The following is a 20980-nucleotide window of genomic DNA, read 5'->3' as shown; positions in this document are numbered from 1 at the left end:
AAGGGTTAAAAATTCAAGCGGTCTTTTATTTTGAAGTGCCCTTGAGTTCCGGTGCGCGACGCGCGAGGTTTGTTTTTGTCGCGTGAACGTGCTAGCTAGCAGGCCGAGTTTTTCTTGGCTATCCCCTTTGCATCGTATTTTTAGTTTTATTGTGTCTTTACATCATTATATTACGAGATATATCGCGACATGAAAGTGCACACTCTTGAACGTCGTCATGGTAAGTCTGAAAAACGTTAAATTCACTTTTTGTGGGCTCCCCCAAATTTGACAACGATAGGCTGTCAGTGTAAAATAAAATGTTTCTCCGTAAAGTTTTTTTGCTTATCTAAAACAAACGTAAGCTAACGTTACTCATTGTTGCCCAAACAGTTTCGCTGTCACGGTAGTTTTTAGGTAATGTAGTTGAATACCGGCTACGTTGTAGTGTGACTGCCCTAGTAAATGTACACCACAACTTTGTTCTGAAACTCGGGAAACCTTTCTGCTTTTTCATTCAAGTTATGTTACATTCACATTCTCAGGTATCAAGCTGTAGTACAGTGCAGTCAGTGGAATGGATTTGCCCTTAAAAAACATGTACGAGACATTCAAAGATGAAATCTGGAAAGGTAGGAAAACCTATGCAACATCAAAAAGCTGTGATTTTGGTCATCGGTACTTTTTAATCAGACGCCCGCAAAAACAGTTGTATTCTGAATATTATAAGTAGAAATGCATTGTACAGATTTACCTTTCCCCTCTAAATCGGTTTGTGGCTTGTCGACTTAATGAGTTCTTACCCATTATGAACATTTTAGAACTGGGACCACTGGATCACAACTGGTTTGACATACTGACTGCTCAAACGTCAGCGAATGAGGGTAGCGGCTCTGATCAAGATGAGCTCTGTGCCAATCAGGAGGGACATTTTAAAACCCCTTTAGACAAAACTGCAGTAGACAGTCAGCTGTTTTCTACTCCTAAAGTTTTCAGACACAGTCGAATTGTGTTACCTGAAATTGTGGATGAGCAGTCGTTCTCTACTACACAAGGTAATTCATTCAGATTGTTACTTATTTATACTGTAAATCTCCAACATGTTATTTAAACACTTGCTAAATAAAAATATAGGTTTCTGTTTTGATTTAATTGCAATCAAGAAGCTGCTGTAACCTACTTATTCTTAGATTAAATCTAAAAATATTGTTTCTCTGTGATACTTCTTAGAAAATGATACATTGCCATGGATGGAAACACAAAGTCCATATGTGTTTCGGATCTCAAAAAAGGGGTGAGTGCAACAATGAATTATCAGTGTTTAAATTCAGAGTTGCTATATATACTGCCATTTTTGTGAATGGTATGGGGGGGGGGGTTTGTTTTGTTTTTTAAGTGATTAAATAATTTAAGTAGTTGTGTAATTAAATCACAACAGGAACAACAATAACTGATTTTAATAAAGCATACTGAAAAACTGCCTTATTTTGTGGGGGGGGGGTTGGGAGGGAGCTATTTTCATGATAATTTTACAACAACAGCTTGGCTTTTTATGTTTTTTCAGCTATTGGCTGTTTTTAATGTATGTTTTGACTTTTTTAGGGTTCCTGATACAGAATATGAGGAACTCCAACCTCAGAATCAGGACAATTTTGGTGAGGTTAAATATAATCTTAGTCTCATTTACATGAATTGCATACAGAAGCCAAGACTTAATCATCACTGCTTAATTTGCTTACTTCTACCATATTTACAGATCCACTTGATACCCCGCATAAATCTCCAGTACGTATAGCATATCCAATGATTAATATTTTTCTGATAGTATTTGAATGTAGAAGAGTGAATAAAATTAAATGTACCTATCTTTGTTTTTGTTTTGATTTTTGTTTTTAATGATACAGATGAGCTATGCCAAGCATATTTCTGAAAGTCTTGGTGCACAGATTAACCCTGATATTTCATGGACCAGTTCTTTGAATACACCACCCCCTGTTCCATCTACCCTGATTTTGTGTAAGTCAATAGCAGACTCGCTCATTTTAAACAACTGAAAAGGTTATATGTTCATTAATTTTTTGTCTCCTTTTAATCTTGCAGCTAAAGTTGATGAGAGTCCCTGTCCAGTGAGTGTTTCTGCAGACAAAAGTGTTGTTGTGAGTACTCAGTCCAGCACAAATATACAGCAAACCTATCTTTATCTATTATTTTGATGAATATCACTCAATGTTGAATTTCTGGTCCTGCTGTATTCACATTCTTTAAATGGATATTCTGAAATTGTAACATGTTAAGAATGGTTGAATTTATGATTTTATGTGTTACTAGAAATCAGAATCAGAAATTGTTCTTATTGTATTACTCTTTTTGACATATTACAAGCAAAGAGGTGCAACATTTCAGATTTCTGCTGACAAAGTGTTTTGTCCTCTTACCTTTTCCAGTTTGTACGGAAGCTTTTCCCTTCTCTTTCAAATCCTTCCAGAATTGTGGTAGCACCACCTAAAAATGATAATATAACTACTGATAACCACGGTACTGACTTCTCTTTTTTTAGTATCACATTAACTGAAATGGTGAATATTTGTGAACTAACTATGGCTCCCAACAATTTTGGCTGACATGCTGATTGTTGCTCTGTCATCAACAGATGCTGTTTTGCCTGAAGTTGTTTCCTCCCAGACTTTATTAATGCAGAATGAGGGTATTTGGCAACAGATACTACGGGGTGCTAATGGAGATGGCAAAATGGCCAGTGCTCCTGATGAATTTCAAAATGCTTCATCCACTTTCCTCGCCAACAGTAGTTCAGCACTGAGAAAAGTGAAACCTGACAGAATCAGACGGAAGCAATTCAAATTAAGTGAACATGACTGCAGCTCTACAGATATCTCAAAAACAAACCAGTGTAATGAAGAGCACAAAGCTGATGAAGAACATAGCACCGTTCCATCATCCCCACCGGCAAAAAATGGAAGCACTGGAATCAGCCAATGGTCTCCATTGAATTTATCTGAAATTCCCCCTTGTACTGCAGAAAATAATATTTTAACAGAACTGCAGCCTGACTTTGATTCTAGACAGCTTGTCAGGCCACCTATAAAAATCACAGACACTGGATTAATTAGGAAAAAAAGAAAATTTATTTACACTGTTGAGACTTTGAAGCCAAAAGTTAAAGAAAATGAAACTAACTTTCAGAAGATGAACACATCATCAGTAATTCCAGATACTGGTAACATATTTAATTATTAAAAATATATGTATATTTTTCTGTTAAAATAGAAGTGTTTTTTTTTTTGTTTTCTATAATGACTGAATGACTTTTGTTTTTTATCACCATGCTTTCTTTTAGGACCAGAACTGAGTAGTAAGCAGTCACAAGATGCCCCAGATGAAGCAAGCTGCTGCAGTAATGAGAAGAATGCAGAAGAAAAATGTACTTTGGAAAATTTGCCTTCATCTGTGCAAGAAAAAGTCCAGGATCTTGACATGTCACAGCTTCACAAAGATTTTGCACAAGACTTCAGCCAAATTTCAGACTCTGGTAGACCGACTAAAGGAGTTGCAGAAGATCAAGACCACTTCTCACCTTCAGCCTGTCTGTTGGCCATGAAAAAAGCTAAGCATCAAACAATTCAAGCAAGCCTTCACCATGACTATAACAGCATCAGTAACACAGGACATACGTCTACCACTAATCAAAATTATTCCACCAATGAAGGCACCATAAGTGACAGTGGTTTCCAGTCTGCTGTTGCAGATATCACTCACACTGCTTCTTCTTGTATTGTTCCTTTCTCAGAGAACACTGGATCAAAAACTGATATTCACAGGACTACTCCTTTTCCATCTACGCAGAGAGGAAATGAAAAATCCCAGCTCCTGGAAAGACAGACTATAGATGGCGAAAGAGAAGGTCAGTTGGACAAGGAGAGCACAGTATCACAACTGCCAAACAGTCTAAAAGGAACTGATGATGGCCTTAACAGCATTCCACAAAATGGTGAGGTTCGTGGCAGACTGCTAGAGAAGACAAACATTTCTCTTCCACCCGCTCATGCATCAGGATTCAAAACGGCTTCAAATAAAGGTATACAAATTTCCTTGGCCAACCTGGAGAAGGCAAGGCATCTCTTTGAAGAAAGAGATGGCGATCAGCCCACCAAATGCAACAGTGCCACGAAACTTAAAAATAGCCAGAGCAATGGATCCATGACAAGCACAGTTTCTGTATCAAATCAGCAACCTTCTGTAAGTGAAATATTTGAGGGTGGCAGCTGCCACTTAACAGCTTCACAAAAAGCTGATGTGACAGAACTGTGCACTCTCTTGGAAGAAGCAGATAGCCAGTTTGAATTTACACAGTTCAGAGGTGCAGAAGTAAAACAGCCTTTTCAAGAAAAAGCCTGCTTTCTAGAGAAGACTGACAAAGACCTTGATCCTGATTTTCTTGCAGGCATAGATTTTGATGACAGCTTTAGTTCAGATGCTGAAAAGCACTTGGCAATAACTGCCATGCCTGACAAAATGACCTGTGTGGTAGATGAAAAAGCAAATGGTGGGACATCAAACATCACTGATAAATCCACCGGTGTATCAGTGTCGAGTTCTGTAAAAAGAGAAAATATCTCTGCTGGAGAGGTGCTTTCCTCTTCAGAAGACATTCCTGGAAGAAATAATTGGCTTATATCAAAGAAGCAAAAAAGTCTTAACAGAGCTGAGCACGGTGACGCAAGCAAGATGGAGAAACCGAATCCTTTAATGCTTGGTGTTACCTTTAAGACTGCAGGAGGGAATGCTTTAAGAGTTTCAAAAACATGTCTAAGCAAAGCTAGAGCTTTATTTGCTGATTTAGAAATTAATGTGTCAGATCTGAATATATCACACAAACAGGCTGCTGAGACTGATGCAAAAACCAAAAAGATGTGCAATGTAGATTCTGAAACGGCCACAGCTGATTTCAAGTTCACTCTCAAAGACGACTGCCACGTTGAAGAGAAAACTTGGAGTTGTTTTTCCAACACCAAACAGCCTGTCTCTGCATTGAAACAGGCCAGAGACATGCAAGATAAAGATACTACGAAAAGTTTTGAAAACTGCAAAATGGATGCCATTACCATTTCTGAGGAACATGCCATTGTAGACACAGAGTTTGAGAATGTAAACACTGGACTAAGTAGGCCACATCCTGATGATATAGAAATGGAACGTGTTGGTTGTAACACTGTGCTGGAATTTAAAAATCCAGTTTCTTTCCATGAAAACTCATTTTCCACTTCAAAGCTTCTACCATGCCCAGCATTAAAGAGTATTGATTCCTCTGCCATCAGTGAATTGAGCAGTGGTGATGGATTCTGTACAGCCAGTGGGAGGAAAGTATCCGTGTCAGCTGATGCAATGAAAAAGGCTAAATGTCTTCTGAATGACACTTATTCACTTGAAGACACAAGCAAAAAAATAAGCCAAAAAGAAAATGTTTTAAGAGCAGCACAGTTCACTGCTCAAAATAAAGAATCTATTCCTAAAACAAGTGGATTTGACACAGCCACTGGGAAAGGAGTTTCAATTTCATCCACAGCTCACAAGAAAGCAAAATGCCCGTTGAGTGAATCTGATACAGTGTATCATAAAATCAATGCAAAACCATCACATTACAAGATTCCAGTATATGGCCCACCACCCAGCAATGTAGGATTTCTTGCAGCCAGTGGAAAGAAAATAGCATTTTCCTCCAAGGCCCTTCAGAAGGCCAAAGCACTTTTCAGTGACATCAGTTTCAGTGCAGACAGCCCAGCTGGTCCTTACCCAAAGAACGGTGACAAGAAAAATGACAATTGTGAACATCCAGACAAAATGCAGAGTGGTTTGACCGCAGAGGGAGAAAACGTCCATGTCTCAGAGAAGCAAATTTTAAAGGACTTTGAAGATTCTGTTTTAAAAAACGCTATGCAAGAGAGAGTAGACTGTGATATAGATGTTAACAATGGTGAAAATATTATGCATACAAGTGGAAGTGGCAGTGACTTAGGAATTAGACCAGATCAAGGGATGACTTCAAACATTTCTGTAGAGTCTGCAAATAAACAAGTGAAACAAAAAGACAGTTTGCCACTACAAAGTGGTGGATTTGGTCCAGTAAATGGAAAGGGAGTTTCCATTTCATCTGAAGCCCTTAAGAGAGCAACATCCCTGTTGGAGCAATGTGATGAAGAGAACACTAAAATCAATGTTAATCAGTCACATTTGAAGACTTCAGTTTACAGCCCACTCCCCACAAGTGGTGGATTTCATGCAGCCAGTGGAAAGGCTTTGACACTTTCATCCGAAGCCCTTCAGAAGGCTCTTTTCAGTGATATCATTTCCAGTACAGAGAGTCCAGTTGTTCCAGACACACAGAGTATAAAAATTTTTGTAAAGTCTGGAAGTGGATGCACTGAAGACAAAAACAAACAGCTAAAAAAAAAAGAAGCCAGTTTCCCACTACAAAGTGGTGGGTTTCAGACAGCGAGCGGAAAAGGACTTGCTATTTCATCTGAAGCCCTCAAGAAAGCAAAATCCCTGTTGGGTGAATTTGATGAATTGGGTGATAGAAGTGGAAAGCCATCATGTTCAAAGACTCCAGTCCCAGAGAATGGTAGATTTCTTGCAGCCAGTGGAAAGCCTGTGGCACTTTCATCTGAGGCCCTTCAGAAGGCTAAAACTCTCTTCAGTGATATAATTTCCAGTGCAGAGAGCCCACATGCAAAGAACAGTGACAGAAACCATGACAATTGTGAACCTATGGCAAAAATGCAGAGCGGTTTCAAAACTGCAGGCGGAAAAAAGGTTCATGTATCACAGAAAGATCTTTTGAATGCAAAACATCTTTTGAAGGTCTTAGATGATTCTGTTTTAACAAAAGCAATGCAAATGGCAGAAGACTGTGATATGGATGTTAGCAATGGCATTTCAGCAAAACACAAAAGTATAGCACCTATGGTTGGAACAGGGAGTGATGAGAAAAACCTTCCAGAAACCAGACTACAGCAAAAGGCGACTTTGGGCTTTTCTGTAGAGTCTGAGAAAAGATACACTGAGGACAAAGACAAACAAGCGGAACAAAAAAATGACACTTTGTTGCTACAAACAGCGAGTGGAAAAGGAGTTACCATTGCATCTGAAGCTCTAAGGAAAGCAAGATCTCTGTTGGGTGAATGTAATGAAATGGAGGATAAAATTGGTATAAACCCTTCATGTTCCAAGATTCCAGTTCATGACTCACTTCCTCAGAATGGTGGATTTCGTGCTGCAAGTGGAAAGCCTGTAGCATTTTCCTCTGAGGCCCTTCAGAGGGCGAAAGCTCTCTTTGGTGATATAAGTATCAGTGCAGAGATTCCACATGCAAAGAATAGTCACAAGAAATATGACTACGGTGAAAACACACAGAAAATGCAATGTAGCTCCAAAACTGTAGGAGGAGAAAAAGTTAATGTTTCAGAGCAAAACCTTCTGAAAGCAAAACATCTTTTGAAGGAAGCTGATGACTCTGTTTCAAAAAAGGCAATGCAAGTGGAAGATGGTTTTACTAAAGATTGCAATATGGATATTAACTATGGAATTTCAGTAAAACATAATACATTGTCTATCAGTGACATTTCTAAGGACTCAGGAAATGGATGTACTGAAGTCACAAATGAACACATGAAACAAAAAAACACTTGGCCCCAACAAAGTGTTGGATTTCAGACAGCAAGTGGAAAAGGAGTCGCTGTTTCATCTAAAGCTCTGAAGAGAGCCAAAACCCTTCTAAGTGAATGTGAAGGAGTTGAGGATAAAATCAGTATAACAGCACCACGGGGCAAGATTTCGGCTCATGGTCCACCATTCAGGAGTAGTGGTTTTCTTGCAGCCAGTGGTAAGCCTGTTGCACTTTCATCAGAGGCCATGCAGAAGGCGAAAGCTCTTTTCAGTGATATTAGTCAGAGCAGAGACACCCCAGCTGTTGCACACACAAGAAAGAACGATAAGAAAATTGATGCTCACAATCGAGAGGAAACACATTGTGGTTTCAGCACTGCAGGGGGAGTTAAAGTCCAAGTGTCCAAAAAAAGTCTTTTGAAAGCAACCAGTCTTTTCAAAGAATTTGATGATGGGGAATGTCATGATTCCCTATTATTTTCAACAAGCCCACAAGACGATCCTATGCCAAATCTGTCAAAAGTAGAAGATGTGGAAGGACCTTCGGGTTCAAACCTCACAACAGCCTCTGACAAGTACATGTCTACCAAGGGAACTGCCTCTCTTGTAGTTGAATCCGTGCCCTCCTTGCAAGAGTCTGACCTAAAAGTTGAAAATTTAAGAGGACATGGTTGTACGTCTGTCAATAACAAGGCAGCTAAAGATGCATTTAAGTTTCAGGAAGACACCATAACACCATCTGGGGCAGGCACTCTGCATGATTGCCCTGAAGAGGAAATGCAGTGTCTGCTGGACTATGAAATAAATGAGGAGAGCAGCACCAAGGAGTCTAAAGTTTTAAAACCAAATGAGTCTTCAGTTCTTAACTTTCAGTCACTTAACCTTACTGGTTGCACAGAGACCCAGCAAAAATTTCTTGCCCAGGAAGCTCTGGACTGTACTAAAGCTTTGCTAGAAGATGAAGGTCTGGCTGAACACAATCTCTTCATGACTTTAGAAAATATGCCACTACAACATAACACAAGTGCCAATGGGTGTGAAGAGAGTGAAAAGAGAAGAGGGAAAAGATCAGTGGAAGACACAGAAATGAATGGTAGGTACCTGCATTGCTACTCAGAGTTTAAGTGTAATATTTTTATTGAAACTGTGCTGCTATTTTCAAAACTTATTTAATTAATTTATTGATGTTTTTCAAGCAAATTGCATTAATACATTTGTTGCAATTTAGGATTAAGCTGTATTGCTTACTATTTGGAATTTTCTTTTTTTTTTTTTTTTTTAGAAAAGTTAAATGATACTTTATGACATGAAACCATTGTTTTCAGATGAGTAAACATGCCTGATCATAATTAACTTTAAGCCACAGCTCTGCTTTGAGAATAATAGCCTTCTAACTATTTAGGTCAGCCTCCCCTAAAAAGACGGTTACTGGAAGAGTTTGACAGGAGTCTCGTGGATCCAAAAGCTTCAACTCTCTACCCAGTCAAAAGTTGTTCCAATGGTAAATTGTTAGCACTATGGCACGTTTTCTGAGAACTGTTTATTTTGTGTTATTCATTAAATAACTATTTGTATTTATCCCTAAATAAGGTTTAATGAAGGACAGGGGAGTTTTTAAATACAGCACCTCCCTTTATCCAAACATTACTCGGCCGCACAGGTATGTTCCTGTTGAAGCACCATGTTTTCAAACAGGTTAACAAAGTTATAAGCTTTTTCTGATATGTCCTTTCTTTTCTTTTCTGCAACAGTGGAAAAACCTATGTGGAAACTAGATTCCAAAAGACACAAATACAGAACTCAATGACAGGAGACCCCAGGAGCAAATCGGCACATTACAAGACATCAGCATTTGTTCCTCCATTTGTCAGAAATGCAAAGACAGAAACCCATAAGACTATGGTGCTCAAGGATAGCATAAGAATACCTTCAGCCTTTGTTCCTCCATTCAAAAAACAAAGAACTATTGTTGAAGAGAGTTCCTGTAAAGCGCATGAGGGGGAAGACAAACACCAAAAACCGTTTGTAATGTCATCTAACAGCAAGTGTTTTGTGCCGCCCACTAAAAAAACACAAGGCGCTGCGGATGGAACTGCTGTGGCTGCAGCTCGAAGTGACGATATGAATAATCAAAGCTTACCTGTTGACTTCAGGTCTGTCAGTGCTGTTGGAGAGACATCAGGTGTAGATGGCACATGTTCAAGAAGACAAGGTGCAGTAAACAGTTTGAGGTACATCAGTGTAAAAGTTTCTTTGTGACAGTTTAAAAAAAAATCCGTTTGCAGATGTATATCAGAATCTTCAGAACACTGAGCTGGCACAGGATATACAAGACATGAGGCTCAGGAAGAAGAAGCGCCAGAACATTCGACCTCTTCCAGGGAGCTTGTATCTTAAAAAAACATCAGGAGTACCTAGGATCCCACTAAAAGCTGCAGTGAATGGAAAGATCCCAGGAAGATACACCCCAAAAAAGGCAAGGCTGTAACTGTCACTGGGTTTTTTAGCATTTTTAAGCATACTTTGATTTGTTTGTTTTGGTTTTAAACACAGACTGTGAGACACAAATGTACTTGTTTTTATTTTTCAGCTTTATGGATATGGAGTCCAAAAATATGTTTCCGATATCACTAGTGAGAATGCAGAATCTTTCCGCTTCAGCCTGCTGCAGTTCATCAAACTGGAAGCCTTTACAGATGAAGGTGGAGTTCAGCTTGCTGATGGAGGATGGCTGGTCCCCAGCAATGATGGGACTGCGGGGAAAGAAGAGTTTTATAGGTATTACTGAATCACACTTTGTGTTAAATGAATTGGAGTAATCAGGTTTAGCAATAAAATATAAGCTTAATATACTAAATATCTCGTCCTTATATGCCCACAGAGCTTTATGTGACACCCCGGGTGTGGATCCTAAATTGATCAGTGAAGCATGGGTGTACAATCACTACAGATGGATTGTGTGGAAGCAGGCCTCTATGGAAAAATCTTTTCCAGAAATAGTGGGCAGCCGGTGTCTCACACCCGAGCAGATTCTCCTCCAACTTAAGTACAGGTATGTGCAACTAAAGCTTGCTCAGATATTTATGCAGTTGTAGGTCACTTTTTAATTTGCATATCTTGTTGACAAATAAGTGTTGTTATGCTTTTCTAACTGCCATTTTGTATGGTATTTTACAGGCAAAATAAATGTTGAAAATATAGACTTTGCAGTGAATTACACTTTTAGCTAATTATGCTGAATACAATGGGATAATGTTAAATGTGGGATACAAATGTTGGCATCTACCTAGCAAAATAGCTGCTAGGTAATTATTGACTCAATTTAATGTATTCATTGATTTTTTCTAAAACATATTCTGTTTATGTCAGATATGATGTAGAGGTGGACCACAGCCGCAGGCCAGCTCTGAGAAAGATCATGGAAAAGGATGACACGGCAGCCAAAACCCTGGTTCTCTGTGTTTGCGATATCATCTCCAGGGGTCACTCCCCAAAAACACAGAGTCACAATGACACCAAAACCCCTCACAGTGCAGATGCAAAGGTTGAAACTTCAGCTGCACTCATTTGGCTGACAGATGGTTGGTATGCCATTAAAGCTCAGCTGGATGAACCTTTGACTGCAATGGTTCACAAAGGTCGACTGACTGTCGGGGGCAAGTTGATCATCCATGGGGCTCAGCTGGTCGGATCACAAGATGCTTGCTCCCCTCTGGAGGCGCCTGAATCTCTGATGTTAAAGGTAGTCTAAGACAGAGACCACAACTTTTATCTCTACACAACACAACCAGAAAAGAAGGTGTCTTACTTCCGCTTCATGTGTTTAGATCTGTGCCAATAGCTGCAGACCTGCACGATGGGATGCTAAGCTAGGATTTCACAAGGATCCTCGGCCATTCCTCCTTCCAATCTCCTGTTTGTATAGCAATGGAGGTCCAGTAGGATCTGTTGACATTGTTGTACTGAGAAGCTATCCCATGCAGGTGTGCACTGATATATAATCACGGTTAGTCAGATTTGGGTTTTATCCTTTTTAACTCTGTCTAATATGTATTTCTCAGTGGATGGAGAGGAAGCCAGATGGCAGTGTTGTATTCCGTTCTTCACGTGCAGAAGAGAAGGAGGCGAGACGATACAACAGTCACAAACAAAAAGCAATGGAAATCTTATTTGCCAAGATTCAATCTGAATTTGAAAATGAAGAAAAGGGTAAGGATCAGGTTTACAACAAGTTGAACAAGCTGCTACAGTCTGAAATTCGATAAGTTTTTTATAAGCTTTTATCTTTAGGGAGTATCAAACCACAGCGGCGAAGAAAAACAATCAGTCATCAAGAAATTGCAAATCTGCAGGATGGAGAAGAGCTGTATGAAGCAGTGGGAGATGATCCGGCTTACCTTGAGGTAGTAAAACATTTGCTTTACAGATTGTTGGCCTAATTTCAGCTGTGAAGGGTTTTAGTATATTATTTTTCCCCTCTTAGGCTCATTTGAGTGCACACCAGTTGGAGGCCCTTCATACCTACAGACGCTCTCTGATGGAGAAGAAGCAGGCTGAACTGCAGGATCGATATCACCGTGCTCTGGAAGCAGAGGAGAATGAAATGAACTGCCCCAAACGAGAGGTTACACCCGTGTGGAGACTCTGCATTGCCGACTCCATGGAGCAACCCGGCAGGGGTGTGTCTTCATTTGTCTTCTTGTTTGACTCTTTTTTTTTTTTTTTTTTATAATTACTGTAACTTGCGAACTACGTTGTGCTAACTTTTTTTTTGTTTTAATCTTGGTTTCAGTTTACCAGCTGAATCTTTGGCGACCTTCCTCAGATCTACAGTCTTTACTAAAGGAAGGCTGTCGATTCAAAGTCTATAACCTCACCACTTCAGATGGAAAGAAACGTAGCTGTATCGAACCTGTTCAGCTCACTGGGACAAAGAAAACACAATTTCAAGAGCTACAGGTACTGTAGGAAACAAACTCCCTTTAGCACATGTGAATTTTTTTTTTTTACCGTTTATAAATTAAACATGTCATTGAAACTTTTGTAATGTTTCCATTCAGGCATCACATGAATGGTTGTCAACATACTTCCAACCAAGAGTTTGCACAAATTTTTTGAATCTTCAAAATCCAGATTTTGAGCCACTGTGTGGAGAAATTGATCTAGCAGGATATGTCATCAATGTTGTAGATGGAAAGGGTAGGTGTTTTTTTTTGTTTTTTGTTTTATCACTTGCTTTTCTTACAACTGCTCGCATCAAGTTAGCTGAAAAGTCGTCTTCTTTTGAACACAGGTTCATCTCCTGCATTTTATTTGGCTGATGAGAAACTGAATTTTGTGAAAGTTCGCTGTTTCAGCAGCTTGTCTCAGACTGGTCTAGAAGACGTGTTAAAACCACGCGTCATATTGGCTCTGAGCAACCTCCAGCTCAGAGGTCAGTCAATGCATCCCACGCCTGTTGTGTATGCTGGAGATCTGACAAGTTTTTCTACAAATCCTAAAGAGGTTCATCTACAGGAATCTTTCAGCCAGCTTAAAACTCTGGTCCAGGTAAGATGCTAAAATCAAAACCTTAAAAGCTGCTGATATTCTTCAGAAACTGCTCTCTCACAGCAAAAGTGCTAATCTCCTCAGTACTAAAAATTGTTTTGTAGAAAATGTAATAAAGTAGTGTACTAACATATTTTTTTTCCTTGTTTATCTTCATCTCAGACTTATTTGAATGCAATAAAATGTTAACATTTTCATCACTTTTCTTTTCAGTGTCAGGAGAACTTCTTTGTAACTGCTGAAGAGAAGCTTTCAGAATTAGTCAGATCAAATGGCCGTAGCTACAGCTCCTCTCCAGCTCTCCAAAGACAAACACCAGCTTCTCTAACAGACAGAAGACAAGACATAAAGTCAAGTGTGAGTTTAACTTCATGCTGTGGTATCTGGTGTTTTTCAGTATATCTGTTATAACATAATGTCATCTAGTAATATATCAGTTCTAAGCCCATCATCTTGATTGTGTCTTTTTATACAGGTGATTTCTCAGAAGCCAGGCAGAAACCTTGGATCCGTCACACCTGTCAGCAGGAAGTCTCCTACACCAACATCTTCAGCAGAAAAAGATCCCAAAAGCCTGAAAAGAAGGAGAGCACTGGACTATCTGTCTCGTATCCCGTCTCCGCCACCTCTTTCCCATCTGGGCTCAGTGGCTTCTCCATGTGTAAATAAGACATTCAACCCACCTCGGAGGTCTGTGACACCAAGCACTTTAAAAACTGTACAGACACCATCTCACAAACCCGCTGACTCACTAGGGGAGGATGAATGGGTGAATGATGAGGAACTGGCTATGATTGATACCCAGGCACTGCGTGTTAATTTAATCTAGATACATACCACTGTGTGATGACAAACACGCTACAGCTTTTCAATTGACTGAATGTAGATGTTAAGGTTCTGTGTGTATATAACACATTTTTTTAGGGTTTTTTGTAGACTTGTTGGCCTCATAAAATGGGGAAAGTAAATATTGAAATCATGTCACTTCACAATGTTTTACAATTTTATACTTGTTTCTGTGAGGTTCCTGCATTCAGTGTTAAATAAATTCAGAATTTTATTCTAGCAGTTTTGGTCTGTGGGTCTGTTTTTGCATTTAAAGACAAACACCTTCAGGGTTGAGAAACTGGTTGATTCTTGTAGTAATGTATTGTTGTTTGGGGGGTTTACATCCTTACTGCCTTCTTAGGAATTAAGAAGGGAAGTAGCAGCTACTTGCTGTTAATGAACTGTACTTGATTAATTGATCGTCAACAAGTTTGAGCATCTATATAAAAGTACAGCTCGGGTTTGCCAAATTGCATCTGAAATAATCACATAATATAGTTTGGTTGCATTCATTTATACAAGCATAACTTCAATGAACTGAAACAATGTAAAGAAGATATGAGAGGCTGATAAAGTCATACAGAAAAATGATTCCTCTAGACTACAAATGAGCAAATTCCTTTAGTCATTTTACTAAAGGTGGGAACAACTAATTAAGGGTTATTAATCAAGGTAAGATTTGTCAGTTATGTCAAACTGACAAATATTGATTTATTTTTGGAAGCTTTAAAAAAGGTTTATAGGTACAAGAATACAGTATAACTTAAAGAAATTCACCATATAAAAAAGTTTGTAATAACCACTTTGAGTGCTCTTGATTCAAAGCGTTAAGTATTTCACCATTTTGCTACACCACTAGTGATTAGTTTGTGGAGATGTCACAAGTATATCGATTTGATTTAGCTGTTTTCGCTTAACTGTAATGCTGACTTGGACTTTTTTTTTTCTTTTTTTTTTTAATTCTGGTCTCTTTTTTTAAATTTAGGTATTTTCAATATAAAGATGTCAGGAAGCAGTTTATAATGCAGTCCAGGGCAGTGAATAGCAACTGCTCACATACGCTATAGAAACGCAGGCATTATAAAATACAGCGGGACTCGGTGAAGTAGTTACTACTCTTTGTATAAAGTAGCTACTGCTCTTTGTACCCATTTTTGTCACTACCCCGTCGCCTTTCAGTCCCGCTGGTGTCGCTCACGCAACGAGTGGCCAGGATGCCTGCCATTAATAAGAGAATAGAAGAAGAAAGTCACTTCCGTAAACACAAGGCAAGTGCGATTTTGAATCTGCACACCGGTTAATGTGGGTTTCCCCTGAATTTATGCATCCCCAGTATGAACGGTAGGCAACCGTGAATATCGTCCGTTACTCTATTATTTTACGTTTACGTAGTGAACAATTTTGTTTATTTATTTATTTATTTTTCTTGTTTTCTGTGCAACTCGTGTTGTGGCACGTTAGCCAAAGGTTAATGGTTGGCAGAAGACATGGTTTCGATTTTAGCTGATTAATCTACGGTGTGTTTAATCATGTGCACTTGTATTTACATATAATCCCAGCCCAAAAAGCAAGCCAAATGTTTTTGGTGGATGTATATATTTTGTGACATGGGTTATTGACAAAAAGTCTTATACCGTTGGAAAGTCTGTTTATTTCCCTTTACATTTGTAAGGAAAATGAAAAACTCGCCAAATCTTTTCTGCCAATGTCAAGGGTCTTATTCTGCTATTGACTCTTAGTTTGAGCTTCTGGCACCCCATGTGTTGACAATCACGTGCCTTATTGGTGCCTGATTATCAGCACCTGTGAGCATGGGCTCTAATGAGATTTCTCCTATCGCAGTTGGATCATAGAGACAGACTGTGGATAAGATGCAGGGAACTTTATGCTGATTGGATAGCGTAACAGCTTTTGGTGGAAACAGTGTGATGATATGGAGTGTCATCTCCATCACTGTAAAAACAAGGCTTGTCATCATTGGAGGCAATTTTAGTGCAGAAAGATCCCCACAGTCTGGAACTAACCTTTATTCTCCACGATCACAACACTCACCCTGACAGAGCGGGGTTTATCAAAGTCCCATTGAATATTTTTGGGATCAGCTTAGGCTTTGTGGGCGTTTGTGCCAGAATGACCAACACAACCACATTGGCTGACTTGTGACAAATGCTGGTTGACAAATGGGATGGCATCCCACAGCAGTGTGTGACCAAGCTGTTGACCAGCATGAAAAGGAGATGGCAGGCTCCTGTTTGTTTAATTAATAAATTATTAAATTGGCAAAATGCTTTCTTTCTTCAGACTTTAATCATCACACTCCAGTAAATAACACCAAACAAGAGACAGAAGCAGAATAAGATGTGTGGCTGGCATCAGCAGAGAAGATTTTTCATGGGTGCAACCCACATATTCAACTCTTCTGCTCAACCCAGAAATGCATTTTCCTTACAAATGCGGCACCATTTCAGGTCAAATAAACAAGCTTTCCACAAGCATAACTCTTTTTTTTTTCTTTTTTTTTTTGCCAAAAAGCGTTGTTACAAAGAAATAATCAACCAAACATTTTCTTACTTTTTCTGCTACGTTTATAAATTGGCATAGCAGCACTGAAAAATCTATAAGATAAAATAAATAAAGCAAAATAATAAGAATAGGAATAAAATGCAGTATTATTATGTAGTATTTTTGTGGTGTTTCAATGTTGTAAGTATTCTAATCTGTTTTCATCCAGATGTCTCAGCCTGAATTATGTTGTACAACCTCTGATGCCATAGAAACATCTTGTGTGAGTGAGGATAAAGAAGCTTGTAAAGATGACTCTGCTGACACAAACAGTAAGTGTGTGGGCACTGACGGTGGCGCTCCAGACAGCAGTGTCAGGGACCGCGTGTTAAGGGAGGTAGGATTCACCAGCTCTGCCTTCATCGGTCCAGCATTTCCTCCACAAACAACTGCAGCCGAGTCTGTCATTGAAGACTCGCTGAGTGAGTTTTACAAAGAGCTTGAGAAGATCAATACCCCTGATGGTGCTAATGGTAACCCAGGGAAACAAGATGCAGCTTTTGATCAGCCACTTGTACCTACTAAATTACCCACCAGCAACAAAACTCAGGATGTTCCTGAGGAGAAAATTGCTAACATGAGGGACTTTGAAGAAACAGATGGCTCCCAAAAAAGCAATGGAAGAAAACAGCCAGCATGGCCTCACTGGTATCAAAATGAGCCATACAATCCCAGGAGGCAGAGGCCAGGCCCGGAGCTGAGCTCTCCCCAGTGGCGTCATCCACAACCACTGGACAGGCCACCACACCTGAGATTTCAGAGGCCACCATTCCCTCACCAACCACCACCGTATGCATTCCCAAATCTACAAAACCCACCACCACATGTGAACCCTACCTTTCAACATCCAAGCATGGCAAACCGCTTTCAAGAGGAGCTGCGGTTTCCACCTTTTTATAGATTCCCACCTCCAAATGTTTCCAGACACCACTCTCAGGGATTTTATGGAGGTCCTCAACATCAGTTTGACAGGGATGTGCATGGCTCCAGCTATGATGGACACTCAGCTAATGAAAATGTCAGGTGGCCTAGAGATAGAAGTGAAGAGCTCTCTCAGTTAAATGAAGATTATGACAGGCTCCAGAGATGTGATTCAGAAAATGAACCTTGGGAGCGACAGCACTACTATCAGCCGCGTGACGACACACATGCAAGCCATTCAGCCCTGGTGCTGATCTTGATGCGGGGATTGCCAGGATCTGGGAAATCCACACGTGCCAGGTAAATCTGTGTGTAATCTTAATTTAATTTCGATCTATTTATTCTTATCTTATAGCTTAAAAACAGCAGTTTGACACCGATTGTTTCCCACAGGGAGCTGCTCTCCACTGGCCCCAGTGGGATCATTTTGAGCACAGATGATTACTTTGCACACAAAGATGGCTACCACTATGATCCTAGTCTTCTTGGAGCAGCACATGAGTGGAATCAGAGAAGAGGTATTGACTCATTACAATTTCTGTCATTTAATACGAGTAAAGCAACCACAGTGCCTCTGTACTGTAGTGGTTTACATATTCATCTGACAAAAAGCAAGATCCCCCGGTCTATAGAGTATTTTAAATGAATCAGCCACAACATTAACACACTTAAAAAAGAGCCTAAGGCATTTACACGGTCTCCTAAACATCTTGGTAACCAAAAGGATTCACTGTTAACTTTAATGGTGCCTGATATCACAGGAGACCCCTGGAAGTCCCTAATTGGTTAGTGTTGTTTTTGTGTGGGTTGGCCTACACAATTTTCAGACAGGTGGTTTTAATGTTGTGCTAATGTGCGAGTGTGTTTATTTGAAGAGATGTTTCAGTGGCCTAGCTATCCAGCATTTAAAACAGAAATGTTAAATAGGTGACTTTTTCACTGATAATGTGTGAGCAACATGGGGGCGAAAAGTGATTGTCGAAAAAAAAAAAATCAAATTAAATGGAACATAAAACAAATTAAACATTTTGGTTTAAAAACAGTTTTAATTTTCTTGCCAGAACTTGTCAGAATCTTTTCTTAATCTTCTCAGCTAGAAGTGCTCTTCATGATGGCCGGTCTCCCATTATTATTGATAATACAAACATTCAAGCCTGGGAAATGAAGCCATATGTCAAAATGGTAAGTGGCCATACTAAATATTTATTATTATTGTTGTTGTTGTTGTTTTTATTATTAGTTAATATTTCATACCACTTTCACTAATCCTTCGAATTCCTCCAACTCCTGCATCAGGCTTTGGAGAGCGGATACAAAGTTGACTTTTGTGAACCGGACACCAGGTGGAAATATGATCCTTACGAGCTGGAGAAGTATGATTTCTGACTCATGATATTAAAATGCTGTTAGACATAGTTTAGACTTCACATTCTAACATTATCCTCTTTTTTTCTTTTTCTTTTACCTCCAGGAGGAACAAACACGGTGTTCCTCAGGAGAAGATCGCGCAGATGATGGACCGTTTTTCTATTCCCATATCCATAGACATTGTCATGAATTCAGAAGAACCGTTTCATGTGAACCAGAGACGTCAACCAGAGCAGCCACAAATGATGAGGAAAAAGCCAAATTTACATAATTTCTAAGACAATTTAACAGCTTCGTAATTTACCTTGTATGACCATTTTTAGAGTAAATATTGTGATTTTTATAATTTGTACCTGTTTTTAATATATTACTTTGTATACTGTAATTTTTTTCTAAGAAAAGAGAAAAAATATTTTTCTGAGGAAATTAAAATTGCAATTTAGTATGTAATAACAGATTTTTACAGTATGCGTATTCTTCACATTACAGAACAACAGTGAAAACCAGGAGTTTGCCCTGTTTTAAATTTATTTTTTTACTCATTTACAAGTTGTTCCAATTTTTGGTGAGCTTGATCAGTGATTTATCATCTTGGTTGTTGTTCTCTTTCTTTCTTTCTTTCTTTTTTTTTTTTAGCTAGAAATTGTTTCTTCCTGCGACATAACCAATAGGCAGATTTTCAGTGCCAAAATAGCCAAATATAAACATTGATATGAATTTTCTTTTTTAGTTTGTTACACTGGTGTTAGTGTTGTTCTTACATAATTAAAACATTGTTGGTCCAGGATCAGTGTTGCAACTGACCAGTCCTGTTGTCTGGGTATTTAGTTAGCATTAGCCAAGAAGCTAGCTAATGCTATTAAAAACTGTCACAAGTAAACCAATATGAGTAGCTAAATTTGGCTAACAGCAAAAATAGCTTGATAATATATTGTTATATAGCATACATTAATAAAGGAAACACTTGAAGTGCTTTCTATTTGTTCCAGAAGAGAGTTTTACATAAGCAAATGTTGATGCAGGAACAACACCAACATGGGAATATCACACACATTGTGTGTCTGTGTGTATAAAGAAATTTAGTCAATTCAAGTATACCCTCTGATTTTATTAGTTTGCAGAACCACCTTTAGCAGCAGTAACTGAAGTCGCAGAATTTCAGCCAAGCTTTAACCGTGAGACAGTTGACCGCACAGCTCACTCTAGAATACTTTGGTATACAGAGGAGTTTTTTGTAAACTCAATGACTGCAAGATGCCGAGGTCCTGTGGCTTCCAAATGAACTAACTCACCCCTCTGCCACTGTGCTTGACAGCCGGTGTGAGGTGTTTGCTGATATGCTGTGTTGGATGTTCATCAGTAGCGGCTCTATAATATCTGCATTTTTGTCATACTTTATGTCTCCAGACGTCATTGCCCCAGAAGTCCTGTGGTTTTTCAGATGCAACTTTGCAAATCTAAGCTGTGTTGCCATATTTTTAGAGAGATGAATGTTTTTTCAAATAATATCAAATAAGCCATACGTGTTCAGTCTTTTTATATTATACTACCATGAACTTTAATATTTAACCTGCTAACTGGGGCCTGAAGAGGCTGAGATTGAGCTTTTTTGGAGACTGCAGACTGCCAAACTGCTTTTATTGAGGTGGTCACACTTACTGATTGGTCAGTTAATTAAGTGCATTGAAGCAGCAGCACCTGGCTGCTAAATGCCCTCTTATTTCCTATCAAAGCAGTAAATATGTACTTAGTTTTTCACAGGACTACACACCGTCCTGTGAAAAACAACTAAACTATACAGTAACTTCCATGTGATGCATTTTTTCTGTTTTAATGTCTTTGTGAAAACTATTTAATGCTTTTTTTAGGGTAAATATTTTATGGCAGCTAGTAGAACAGTTTCCTAGCAGAAGCGCTTAAGGATTAACAAAACAGACTGATTCTGATGTCTTTGAGTTAAAGTGTTGGTGCATAATGTTTGAAACCAATTGAAATTTTCTAATTTGAACAGAATTTTTCTTCTGTTCATAGTGGTTATTAGGAAATCCTTTCCTAAGCTGTGCTGAGTCCAAGTGATCTAAAAAAGTGTGCC

The 20980-nt window shown here is 39.0% G+C and overlaps 2 protein-coding genes across 3 annotated transcripts; both read left to right on the top strand.

Annotated features, from left to right (window-relative positions):
- The first annotated feature begins 54 nt into the window (after nt 1-54).
- Nucleotides 55-14592, top strand: brca2 (BRCA2 DNA repair associated). Its single transcript, XM_082501725.1, has 27 exons — nt 55-220; nt 525-611; nt 801-1034; nt 1210-1273; nt 1582-1634; nt 1736-1764; nt 1884-1995; nt 2080-2135; nt 2424-2514; nt 2630-3214; nt 3335-8752; nt 9062-9160; nt 9250-9319; nt 9411-9871; nt 9945-10135; nt 10250-10437; nt 10541-10711; nt 11029-11401; nt 11487-11642; nt 11721-11868; nt 11950-12062; nt 12143-12338; nt 12452-12618; nt 12720-12858; nt 12953-13209; nt 13423-13566; nt 13685-14592. The coding sequence occupies exons 2-27, from the start codon at nt 557-559 to the stop codon at nt 14036-14038; spliced, it is 9924 nt and encodes a 3307-aa protein (XP_082357851.1). The 5' UTR covers nt 55-220; nt 525-556; the 3' UTR covers nt 14039-14592.
- Nucleotides 14593-15047: 455 nt separating this feature from the next.
- On the top strand, nt 15048-19675 carry n4bp2l2 (NEDD4 binding protein 2-like 2). Of its 2 annotated transcripts, none has more exons than XM_082504156.1 (6): nt 15048-15305; nt 16769-17820; nt 17914-18038; nt 18614-18702; nt 18817-18893; nt 18992-19675. In XM_082504156.1, the coding sequence occupies exons 1-6, from the start codon at nt 15252-15254 to the stop codon at nt 19164-19166; spliced, it is 1572 nt and encodes a 523-aa protein (XP_082360282.1). In that variant the 5' UTR covers nt 15048-15251; the 3' UTR covers nt 19167-19675. The 2 variants fall into 2 exon arrangements, with proteins under 2 accessions (XP_082360282.1, XP_082360283.1); XM_082504157.1 differs by having other exon boundaries at nt 15271-15378.
- The last annotated feature ends 1305 nt before the right edge of the window (nt 19676-20980 follow it).

This window comes from Aulonocara stuartgranti (genome assembly GCF_965226115.1).
Source record: "Aulonocara stuartgranti genome assembly, chromosome: 14".
NCBI classification, from domain to species: Eukaryota; Metazoa; Chordata; class Actinopteri; order Cichliformes; family Cichlidae; genus Aulonocara; species Aulonocara stuartgranti.
Note: the sequence above shows the minus strand (reverse complement) of the source record. Positions and strands in the feature narration are given on the sequence as shown.